Below are 12,853 nucleotides of genomic sequence, written 5' to 3' on the forward strand. Positions count from 1 at the left end.
AAAATAATAACAACACAAAACACAAAAACATGGATCTGCTCTGGATGTCGCCGCAGCCGTTGCAATTTCATCATAAATTTAATTTAAGTGGACTTCAAAAAAAAAAATAAAAAAAACAAAACATAAAACGTAAAAGCGTAAAACGTAAAACGTAAAACAAAATGGGGAAAGTGACTGTTCAAAAGTGATATGTGCACAGCACAGGTCGTGTAGCGGCTGGAGAAGTGCTGCTGCAGCATGGGGCGTCGCAAAGGGAAGTGCAGCAACCGGGTCACATGCACATGCATGTAGCAGGCGAGCATACACGTATACACCAACCCCCCCCTTCTGTGCGTCTGCAAACCTGTGGGAATATGCTTTGCTTTCACGTGGGGAATCGCTCTGATAAGCATATATAAGCATAAGGCCAAAACAGATGAGTCGAGGGACTGGACAGAGGCATATATTTAGGTCCCCCTTTTGGCGACATGGGAACGATGAAATGGAGGCCACACAACGACGTGCAAGACGACCACTGGAATGGCCAACCCCCATGGCTCAAAAAAAAGCCACCGCATTTTTCATCTCGCTGAGCAAAATTTCCTGCCTACTTGTGTCATCATCAAATATTTTTTCAATTGTCCTTTTTAAAAACATAAGGACAAAAATGGCTTTCTTCTTCATTAGCTTGTTGACATACCTGGTGAACCTTTTGGTGTCGTTCGGGCGGCACTCCTTCGCGTAGTACTTCTGGTCATTCAATTTCCTGCACTTTTGTCTATTCTGTTCATTCTCAAAGAATATCATTTTTCTTTTCAAGCTAAAATTTTCTTCTTTGCTAGGGAAGTTGTAGGAGTCGTTTTTCCCCTTGATGCTAGCCTCAAATGTGTCCCGTTCTATTTTGTGCTGCACTTTGTGCATTTTCTTTTTTATATTTTTTAAATTCGAAATGGAGTTTTTTATAAAAAAATATTTACTATTACTTTGTGGTTGGTCTCCATTCGTTTGTTCATGTTGTTTGTCTAAGACAACTTTTGTGATTTCCTTTTCTGCGTTAGTGTTGTCCACCTGGTGGCTATTGTCTTTGTGTGGTTCATTATGTGTCTGCTTCCTGGGATTCTCTTCTAGCGCCTCTTTTTCAACATCACAGCGGCCTTTTTTCATCGAACATGCGTTGCTGTCATCATCGGTGCTGGTGTTGTCGTGGTGACATAGATTACCGATTTCTTGTTTGGCCTCATCCGTATGGTGGACATCCTCAAGTGCACTTTCGTTGTGACTGTCCCCATTAAACCAGACGGTTTCCGCTTTAGGTGTATACAAATTATGATTGCTTGTATCAAATGGATGGAGCTTCTCCTTCATGCAGACATCTTTCCGTTGTTGGTCCCCTTGTGGAATCTCCTCCCAGTTATTTTTGCAAAAGTCAAAGTAGTAATTTTCCGTTTTATTCATCACCTTGTGATGGAACAAATTGGCCTTGTCAACATTCGTGCCGATCTCCTTGCTGTTGTAACTAACGGAGCTCAATTCGTACACATTGCAAAAGTTTAACAGAAGATGAAAAAAAATTTCCCAAAATTCTATATACTTTTTTCTCTTGGATAGTAACCTGACGGAAAAGTTTTTTATTTTTCTTTCTTCTTCCTGTTCAATGTAGCAATTTTCGTTATTCTTTTTCATTTGGTCAATATACCTTTCGATTTTTTTTCTATCACGATCATCCATGGGGATATTTCCTGAGTAATCTATAAAGTAGGTGCTTTCTGGCGCCATGTTACTATTAGCGGATCCTTTGTTCCCCTTGTCTGATTCTTTTTGTTTGTTTCCTGCACAGTTAAGGCTTCGTTGGAGGAGTCCCACGGGATGCGGACCATTCTCTGTACTGTGCGAGCTCTTCCCCGTGGTCTTCCCTCCCTCGAGGCAAACACTTTCGCCGGTACACCCCTTCTCCTGCTTCCCTTCATCCTCCGTATAGGCGCGCTCCTTCACCTGTATAAAACTTTCGATCTCCTTACACCTACTTTGTTTCTTACCCTTAGGAGCCTCCTTCTTCTTTATCTTAACCTGGGTACTGCTATTATTCATAAAGTTCTTGTTGTGTGTCATGTAGGTCAAATTCAGGTTGTTAATGGTAGTGTAGTTTTGATCCATTATGCTCTCATCGTATTTATATTTTGTGCACCCCATATGCTTGTAGTATAATAAGCAGCTAGCCACTTGCGCGATGCCTATAAAGTCTATGTGGTAGGTAAAAATAGAATCTGAGAGGAAATTGTAGCAATCGCAGTTTTTTTCTCCATAGAACAGATAGTTCCTGAAATTCTTTGCATCAATTCCTCTACCAATGTCGATTAGGAATATGTTCAATGGAAATTTTTTTATCAGAAAGGAGTTCGGGTTCCTGGTGCCCTTCCCGTTCAGCATGTATTCAGACATGAAGGTGCTACTACCACCGAATGCGCTTCGAACGCCACTACTGCTACTTCTGCTACCGGCGGGAACACTGCGAGTACCACTACTGCTGCGGCTGCTATCGCTATTGCCTTCTGTGCGAGGCTTGCTCTTGCTCTTTGATTTGCCCTTCGTCTTCCCCATGCAACTGCTGGGTGCCTCCCTTGGGCTATTTCTCTTACTTTTCTGCATCTGGAGCAGAAGCTTCTCGTCCTTTGCAACTAATATGTTGTCTATTTTGACGTCTCCGTGGAGCACATCCAGTACGTGCAGCTGCAACAAAGCCACGATCAAGTGGTACACGATGAACAACACCAGCTCTTCGTTTATGGACTGGTGGCCCTTTCTGATGAACGTGTTTATGAGTTCATTGAGCGTGGTCACGTGTTTGTGCGTCCCCATGATCAGCAGGGATGTGCCGCCTTCAGAGCTGTGCTTTTCGCTTTGCCCCTCGCTTTTGCGTTCGCTATTTTGTTCTGCCTTTTCCTCGGCCTGGCCTTCGCACTTGTCCTCTTTTCTGCGTTCGCTATTTTGTTCTGCCTTTTCCTCCGTGTTATCCTTTTCTTCTGGTACCCCCTCGCACTTGTCTCCTTTTTTGTTTCCTTTGTTGCCTCTTCTTTTGGCTCCCTTTCGTTGCCCTTCCCCTTTGCGCGCACTTTTGTCCGAGCTGCCGTCCGCCGTATGAACCTTGTAGTGCAGCTCATCCGGGAACATGTACAAATTGCCCTTGACGAAAATTTCGAAGAATAGCTCGGCGCTACTACTTATGCCGCTTTCTTGGCGGCTATAGTCACTTCTGACCTCAGCTGTCTTCCCCCCCATACCGAGAGCTCTCTTACGCTGCTCAGAATACTTCCTATGCTTCAACATTTTTCTGGTCTTCAAAATGTAGGAGAAAAATATTTCTTTCTTCGCCAAGTATAACCTTTGCTGAACTTTACATGCATACAACGCGTTATTAATTGTACATTTGTATGTGGCACCATTTAATCCTTTGCCCTGTCTATTCAAAATTATCATTACTCTTTTGGAAGTCCTACCACCCATCAAAGACACCCTTGTATTCCTCCTAATATTTCCAATCATAAGTTCGTGGCTACTATACTTAAATATTTTGGTGTGTTCTATATCGTTGATATTTTCTTGTATGCTTGTGAAGTTTCTGTACCTTTCCCTTTGGGCTCTATTGAACGGGTTGGTTAGAAATATACCTCCGATTATGTAATAATTGAACAAATGTATTACTATTAATTTTAGTCTCTCTTCTGTGTCTTTCACAATGTCATATACTCTTTCGTTTATGTATACTTGTTGCGTGCATATGAATGGCATGTCGAATTGAGGCATGTCTTTGTCTATGCGAAGCTGTTCATCAAGACGTTTATAGGCCTGTTCATATGTTTTATCTTTTTTCCCGTGCATGCGTGACACGCTTTGCGATTCGTCCACATCCTTCCATAAGGGATTATCCTCATTCAAAACGAGGACATCAGAATTGTAATGGTGGTCACTCACATCGAGGTCACCACAAATGGGCTCATGCCCTTTCGACACATTCAAACCCCAGCTCGTTCGCCCACCAAATTCATATTTAAATGGACTGCATTCTTCTCCCCCTTCGCTTCCATTCAGTGACACATTAAAGATTAATTTTCTCGCACTGCCGTGTATTGTCGTATCATCAGCTGTTGGCGGCTTAGCTTTGCTCATTTGTGAGTTGTTCGCTGACCCGCCTTTATGCTCATCTAGGAAGTCCTCACCATTAGTGGCTATAGCGCGTTCCTCAGTTGCAATACCAGTGTTCCTTTTCCTGAACTGATTATTCGTAACTCTGTCTGTAGTGCTGCTTTTTTCCTTCCCCTGCACGAGCTTGTTTCGTTTCGAATTATCGTTCTTCATCGAATGATAACTGGATGAACGGTTCGACTTGCCTTTTTTCTTTGTAATAGTTTCCTCCTCAGTGTGTTCTAACCATTTCCTCTTATTGGTTTTACTACTGCCTGTTTTGGACGCCTGATCCGTTTCTTTCTTTTTGGATTTCTCCTCCTTTTTCTTTCCCTTTGTCTGTTCGTTCGATTTTTCTTTGCCCTTTATCGGTTCGTTCGACTTTTCATTACCCTTTGTCTGCACGTTCGACTTTTCATTACCCTTTATCGGTTCGTTCGATTTTTCTTTTCCCTTTGTCTGCACGTTCGATTTTTCATTACCCTTTATAGGTTCCTTCGATTTTTCCTTTCCCTTTGTGTGTATGTTCGATTTTTCTTTTCCCTTTTTCGTTGAGCTCGCCTTCTTCTTGGCCTTCGCCGCAGCCTTCCTCCGTTCCCTTTCTGCCTTTTGTTTCATTGTCTTGAACGGGTAATAATCATCCGACGAAGCGTCCATCGTGCTGGAGTTGTTTGAAAAGAACATTTTATATTTTCCCTCGGTTCTGCGATTGTTTTTTTTTCTTAACTGCAAAAGGGCCTGGCTTATATTCTGTGGTGAACATGCTCCTTCGGAGTCATCCCTCTGTTTTTCCTTTTCGAGCGATTCCTTTTCCAACTCTTCCCTTTCAGTGTGTCCCTCCGTTTTGGAGCCGTGTCTGGGGGAGTCATCGGCCTTTTCGCCATATGCAATTTTTTCAATTCCGTTTTGTATTTTCTCTGGAGAAGAGATTTCTCCCCTTTGAACCTCTTCATTTTCTGCGTATTTCTTCTTACTTTTTTCGAAGCTCTCTTGGGGTGACTGTTCTACACTGCTATGTGTTTTTCCCACGGATGGATCCAACTGGGTGTATACAATCTCATCCTCTTGCCGCTTAACTGTGTGGTCCACTTCCTTAGAGGGTATCCCTCCGTCTTCGCTACTTACTTCGTCCCTTCCTTCTTCACCCTCTTGGATTTCCTTGCTGTTTACCGTTTGGACTGAATTTATTTCAGATTTGCTTTTATCAAGTGTCCTTGCAGACAAAACTTCACACTTCATTTTTGCTTCACTCTGTATGGAGCCGTTCCTCGACAGGTAACACGACTCCGGAGTATCTCCGCCCTTTTCATGTTCATTCAAAATGGTCTGAACAGGACAGGTAATAGATTCATCCATCTTAGCAACCTCTTCATTGGGGCCGCTGCAATGGCTATCTTCATAATCGTCACTTCCGTTGTGGTTGCTCGGTGCATCAGCGTCAAATGAGTCGATGGCATGAATGTCACGCGTGTTGCTTTGGGCGAATTCATTCCCCTTTCGTAGATTACTCAACACGCAGTTCAATAATTTCCCGATGATGTGTTTTGCGCAACTTCTACTGTTTTTGTACGAGCTCACTTCTCCTTCTTCATCACTTTTTTTTTCTTTCCTAGCGTAGACATCATCATCACGGTAGTTGTATATGAGCCGGTTGTGCATCGAGTAGTTCACTGTGTTTATTTGTATATGAACAGGTCTATTTCGATGAGCGTTTTTGCCTCCTTTTTTTGTGTTGCTTCTGCATTTGGTTCTGTATAGAGGAGCATACCTCTTCATATATTCGATTTTATCAGGGTATACAAGGTTCGCTCGTTTTTTCATGCACGATATTGTACCGTTTTGTTGTGTCACCCGTTGACTACTATCTTTTACAGCCTCTGTGGGGCCCACTTTTGAAAGCGTCTTTTTATTGCATTTTTTTTTTTTTCTTAAAAGGACTTCAGAGTTATACTTGAGTTGTATGACAGACCCATTAATGTGAAGACGGACAAATTTCTTCACTTCTTGCTTGCTTTTTTGTTTCGCCCATTTTTTGTCGTAACTGTCTATTTGGAAGTATAACAGGTTGAGGACTTTTCTGTACCGTTTTCTTTCCGATACTTTGATTTTGCCTTCGAGTGGGGTGACTTCGTCAGGGTTTACTTCGTAAGGGTTTACTGCATTAGGGGTTTCCTCTGATGGCATCCCGTCTTGGGTGTGTTGCTCACCTTCGCTGGATCCCTTCCCCCGCCTGACAACATACTGCAGGACATTTCTATAAGTCCTCCTCATTCTATTCATAATGTATGCGGTTTTATTGCCCTGCCTTTGACCTTCACTATTTTTGTTTTTACTCTTAAAAAAGAGAAGATACACATTTAAAAAGTAATGGGACATGTGTTTGGGCAGATTGAAGTACAAATAAATGATAATCACTTTTGCGGCGCTGTACAAAGTGTAGAGGGCTACCTGAAGAACTGCGTCGATATTTTCGTTCAAATGAATGAGGCATTTTTTCACTAAGTACACTGCTAGAATAAGTTCATAAATGTAAGAAAAGTTTCTACGCGACATGCTGACATGTTTATAGCCACTACCAACTTGCGTGAATCTTTTAAATATTTTTTGGAACTTAATTAGATCCCCTTCGTATGCATTGAAAATGGTAGCATGCTCAAATTGGGCATTTAGATTACAGTCCTTAAAATTGGCATAGGAGCATATTTTCTTCATCATATAACTTCTAATATGTCTTTTAGCTGCCTCGTATATGCTCAATTTCGATTTGATAATGTCACCCCTGTTGAGGACTTCTACGTAGCTACTACTTATGGTGTGTTTTATGATGTAGTCCCCGTAAGAGCACACAAATTGGCATAGTTCGTTGCAGAAGAAGTGGTCCTTTGTGGGGAAGTCTACCACGGGGTTGTCTTTTATGGGTGACACTTCCTTCCACGTCTCGTTTGGTCCATTTTGGCTGATCTGATTGGGGAGATTTTCTTTTTTCTCCTGATCGACGGAGGGTACAGCCTTGTACCCATGTAAGTACACATGTGTAATCAAATTCAGCGGGTTCACAGAGACCCGCAAGTAGCTCATCAAAAGTTTTACAAAGCTCTCATTAATTTCTGTCATTTGTGTAATATTCTTCTTTATATAGTAAAGTAAATATTTTACACTGTCATACATGAACATTACCCGTGCGTAGGAATTCTTGGCTACATTTTCAATATCATTTTTAGTAAGTTTTTTTATAATGTAATGATTTTTCAGATCATCGTTGACTAGACTGTTTTTATATTCCAAAATGAACGAATGGAATTTGTGCCCAAAATGACTTACGTAAAAGTCTAAATATTCTTGTAACGTTGTTGAAATGTTGGATCCATTTTTTGTAATACATATCTTTTTAATTTCCTTGTCATATTTTCTTATCTGTATGAGGACACGAACAAATTCATCGATGCTCTTGAACAGAACGCTGCTTTTTTTCTCCTCGACGTTGCCATCTGCATGGTGTCTTTTTACAATGTAAATATTTTCAATGTGGTTCTTTATATAAAATTCTTGGATGTCCTTTTTGAACATTATTTATGCACACGGGGAGAAGGTGTAAACATGCATAAGGGGGATGGACCGGTGTGGAAACAGAACAGCTGGATAGTTGGAACGGTCACACTCTGGACCCTTGGAACAAAACTTCACAAACAAGTGAATGTTGCTGAAATTTTCGCGTAACTCAGACATGGAGCGGGTGAGGGATGTGTGTGCGTTTGTGTTTGTGTGTGTACTGAACACTCGTAAAAATTAAAAATGGCAAAAATAGGGATGCACGAAGGCGTTCGGCATGAATTACAAGGGTTTAAAAGGTGTAATGAGGAGGCGTGGAACATAAATGGGCAACATGCAAACCAATGACACGTAGAATACGCGCCTGGCCATACACCTCTGCGGGAAAAAATACTGAATTAATCGCGTACCCGTATTTTCAGGGCTATGCTCTTCGTTAGAATCAGCCAGGATTCCAAACGTTTACACAACTTAACAATGGAGTGATAATGCAGGAAGATATACACTCGGTGGACCTTTTAAGAAATTGACAATATTGTTCAGCATAGCGTTTTTGCATTCCCCGCTGGGAAAACGATGGATCATTTTAGCACATAATATATACATACATGCATACATATATATTTTTTTGTCACTCATATATTGTTGAAGGTGAATTTAAAAAATGGTGAATATTTCTCTTTGACGTTATTTAAAAATGGCGAAATGGGAAAAATACATCACAAAATGGAGTGGAAACACAAGGAAATGCAAGGAAATTAAAATTGGTGTGATGCGCGAACGGGAGGAAATTACACTTGATTTGGTGCGCACGAACGGGACTAAATTGCGTGTGACGAACTTGGTGGTCAAAGCGCTCGTAGATTGAAGGAAAGGAAAACTATTGCCAAAAGGCGTACATGGGAAAAAAAAAAAAAAAAAAAAAAAAAAAAAAACGTACACAATGATAGAGAATAGTACATGGCTAACAGTTGGCACATAAAATGACGTGCCCTTCCTCCACAACGATTTACGCATCAATATTTCATTAACGCAGATTACTTGTTGCCAATTCCCTCACACATTTTACGTAAGACAATTATGCGCAGTGGTGACAAAGCATGTTAGTCACTAAATGGGAGAGTACTGCCTTTTGCGCAGTCGGCGTCGCTACATAAATGACGCCACGGTGGGTGTCTTTGCTCATATTTGTAGTTGTGCTTGCAATTATGTTTTCTTTAAGGAGGTTAGCCCTTTGGGGGAGTTGCAAGAAAAAAAAAAAAAAAGGAAATACAAAACATTCAAACTGAGCGATTGCGTCAGTTGCGCATACCAGCTTTGCGAAAAGTTTTATTCGACCACGTTTCCGTTCGTTATACGTGGAAAAATATCACAGAATGACATTCTTTTCTACGATTCCAGTCGCTTCGATGTTTTGCACATTTCAATCTTTATGTGTGTTCACCCACAACGACATTCCGACATAAATTCTTTTTAGCATTATCAAAGCATTAAGAAAAAATGGTTATCGTTAAAGCAGCAACATAAAAAAAAACATTCCGCAGAGGGAAAAAAAAAAAAAAAAAAGGCTACATGAAATGAATTAAAAATAAAACTAAAAAAAAAGGGACAGCATACAACATAGGAGTAACTATATGCTATGATGTAATGTACTGTACTGTATCATTATAGTGATGGCACTAAGCAGTGTACCACACCTTTTTACAATTTCCTGATAATGGTATTCATTTTGTGTACACGGGCGTAGTTCCACCGTTTGTCGCACGTCAGCTACAGCTGGCTGTGTATGTTCGTCTCACAAATGTTTTTTCTCCCAGTTGCTAAAAAAAAGAAAATAGTAACGTACGCACCGTGTGAATGAGAGCAATTTGGTGTTTTTTCAAAAATATGGGGATAAGACTGTAAGATATGCCCCATCCCCATTCTACAAATGGTGTTTCTCTCTGCTACGCAAAGGGGCCGTTCTCTCTCAAATTGTATTTATTTATTTTTTTTTTTAAATCACTATTTTGGATAACCACATGAAGGGAACTAGCTGGTATGCATTTCAGTCGCGTACACATATATAAATGCACATGGGTACACTCTTATGAGGAGCATTTTAGCACCCGTTCTCCTTCTCCAACATGAATTATATGCGAATGTACATCGCAGTCTCATTTTATGTCATTACGAATAAAATGGATCGTAGTTAAATTTATCGACGCCAAGAAACATCAAGTCGATTATTAGCAGCATAGATGCACATATGCTTCCAAATATCCTGAGCGGAGGACAGAAAAAAAATAATAATAATAAATAAAATAAAAGAATTGCGAGGCTTTTTCTTGTTTTTTCACTCTTTCGGTTAATGATTAAAATGTGTGTTTTACCACATATATCTCTGAGAGTATACTGCAGCGAATGAGCAAAATATTAGCACAACAGTGATTCCAAAAAGAAAGCCTAAAAAAAAGGGCAGTGAGGAGGGCGGGGGGAATTAAAGCGGCAAATGCTTATATATATATTATGTGTGATTCCCCATTTGTGCGTTTTTTTAAAGGGCAACATTATTATGCAAGTGATGCGGTACGCGCAGTGGGTACTCATCGTTTATGTTTACTTCTCCTGGATTTGTCGCTCATTTTGGGAATTTCTTCAATTTACAAAACATGAGACTACCGATTGGCGTTTTCCTGTTGCTATTTACTCCTCAGTTTGGATGAAAAGAGCTATATGGTTACTATCTTACGGTTAAGTATTGTAATATGTACTGCTCGCGCAACAAAAATGTACTTGTGGCGAAATGGCGAAAAGGATGCATTCAAAATGAACACTTAAACAAAAAGGAAAAAAATAAAAAAACAAAAAAATTTGGAAATTATAAATTCGTTTCGTAGTTACTAGCGATTATTATTTGATTACTTGATTTTTTTTTTTTTTTTTTTTTTTTTTTTTTTTTTTTTTTTTTTTTTTTTTTTTTTTTGTCATTTGTTTTTAAAAAAAAAAAAAAAAAGCTGTTTCATGCATGCACAATGTTATGGCCAACTTATTTGTGGTGATTCTTCTCGTTCTTAAAAACTTGTATGATATAATTATCAGATTTTTCAAATTTGTTATCCTTTACTATTTTTACTAAGTGATTGTTTATCTGAAAAAAAATAAAAAATAAAAAATGGGAGGGGTGGGCGCACGTGGAAATGAGCAAATGTGGATACGTGTGTACAGGTGTGGGTCGATAGTTCCACATATGCGCGTATTCACCAATATTATCTTTGTAGTTGCTGGAAAAAGGCGTGAGAATGTAACGTGGCACAAACGGCAGTTGAAGAAAAGCACCAGGGCGTACACAAACTTGTGCACATATAAAGGGGCGTAAGCAATAACATATTAAATCGTGTTCGAAGATGAGTAGCTAACAAATAAAGTCACATCAATTTTCAACAGAATAAGACAAAAGGGGAAGTTTATGCGTTGCCCTGCCTTTTTGCTAAACGTTTACCCCATTTGTGTTCATAAACAAGGTTGTTGTGATCCCCCTCGTGTGCATAAATATAATTGTAAAAAGAGAAGGGAACGCGTTGAAAGTTTGTGACAGCGCAGAGCTACCTATGGATCTACGAATCATTAAGCTCTCAAACATGGTCATTATATGTACCACGCGCACGCGTAACTGCGATGGGTAGAGGCATTTGTCTGCATGCCACTTCGCTCCCTTATATTGCGTACGTCTTCATTTGTGGGTAACAACACGGGTTTACTCAAAGAGGAATCCAACTGGAACCACATCCCTGTCGTGGGGAAGAAATTGTGTGGGGGGAAGGCAGAAATGTAACTGCGCCAATTGTTCGCATTCAGCCAAAAGGCACACATATGCGTATACTCATGTGGATACGCATTTGCACGTAAGGTGCCACGTCGCACATTGCGCTCCTTCACTTATGAAACAGAAGGAATACCTGAAATTTTCCTTATCGTGTAAAAATGCCGGTGGTGGTAGAAATCGAAAAGGTTGACCCGAACGATATTCACGACGAATGCGATTAACGTTTTGTCATTTAACTGATTGTTATCGAACAGTGTAGCACAGGTACTGTCTTTGCTGTTTTTTATTTTGCGCAATATTTCCTTGTTGTCAACCCAGCGCAGCTCAATATTGTGCTTGTTCATGAAGAAGTACAAAATGTTGATGTTGAAATTTCCAAAGTAGTGAAAGCCTCTTTTAATGTACGTGAGGACGCTATTGCATTTTAAATGTTCCTTCCCTCTGACATCAGCGAGATGCCTATTGCCACGGTTGCCATCTCCATCGGAGGTGTAACAATTTCCATTATTCTGATCAGCGTGTCCATCCCCTGCATCATTTCCCTGATCATTGCTTAACGTGCCTAGCCCGACAGCGGCATTATCGAGCATACATTCGGCGTCTTTAAAATCGTCGGGGGAATATACATGTGCCTGTAAAATATTGTTCGCAGTGTGAAGCAAGCAATATAATTTGGTTTGCTGTTCAAAGTAAACGCTTATTAAACCTCTTTCCGTTTCAATTGCGTGTGTTTTATAGTGGCACATTTTGGGAGGCACGGATTCTTCAAGTGCGAATTGGACTTTGTTGTTTCGAAAAGGGGAGATAAAATTGGCATCTTCTTATGCGTCATCGATGGGTATTAAATGTGAGCACATAAGAAATTTTTTTTTTTTTTTTTAAATCATGAAAAAGTGCTGAATATAGCCTCAATAAAAGTTTCATCATAAATAAATGGTTACCCCTAAATGTAGTGCAAAGAGGTAACAGCCTGACGGTATATGTGCACCTTTGCCTCTGCAATACAGTTAATGTGTTCCTTTTTCCCATTTTTTTTTTCTCCAAATTGTGGAGGAACGGGAATTTTCCGTCCAACCAGGTATATACAGAGTGTATATAAAAGTGTGATGAATCGGACGCACGATTTTTCCATGGTAGTGAAATGGCCCATCACAACATGGCAGAAACAACACGCAGAGATCTCCACAAAGATGTTGCACGTGGGCACATATTTGCCAATCGTTACGCACACCTGCGTAGATCAACGCTTGGGCCCTGCGAAAAAAGTAACATCTGAGGAGTGCCACTCCGTTACTAGGTCCGGGCAGAAACCACGTGCACACAAAAAAAAAAAAAAAAAAA

The 12,853-nt window shown here is 40.2% G+C and overlaps 2 protein-coding genes across 2 annotated transcripts; both read right to left on the reverse strand.

The window, feature by feature from the left end:
- Positions 1 to 537: 537 nt before the first annotated feature.
- On the reverse strand, positions 538 to 7,725 carry AK88_03946 (uncharacterized protein; the record flags this gene model as incomplete). The annotated part of the gene is made up of 1 exon (XM_012481556.1): positions 538 to 7,725. The coding sequence occupies one exon, from the start codon at positions 7,723 to 7,725 to the stop codon at positions 538 to 540; it is 7,188 nt and encodes a 2,395-aa protein (XP_012336979.1).
- A 3,010-nt stretch (positions 7,726 to 10,735) lies between these two features.
- AK88_03947 (uncharacterized protein) lies at positions 10,736 to 12,258 on the reverse strand (the record flags this gene model as incomplete). The annotated part of the gene is made up of 3 exons (XM_012481557.1): positions 10,736 to 10,837; positions 11,416 to 11,477; positions 11,646 to 12,258. The coding sequence occupies 3 exons, from the start codon at positions 12,256 to 12,258 to the stop codon at positions 10,736 to 10,738; spliced, it is 777 nt and encodes a 258-aa protein (XP_012336980.1).
- Positions 12,259 to 12,853: the final 595 nt, after the last annotated feature.

This window comes from Plasmodium fragile (genome assembly GCF_000956335.1).
Source record: "Plasmodium fragile strain nilgiri unplaced genomic scaffold supercont1.50, whole genome shotgun sequence".
Taxonomy (NCBI): Eukaryota; Apicomplexa; class Aconoidasida; order Haemosporida; family Plasmodiidae; genus Plasmodium; species Plasmodium fragile.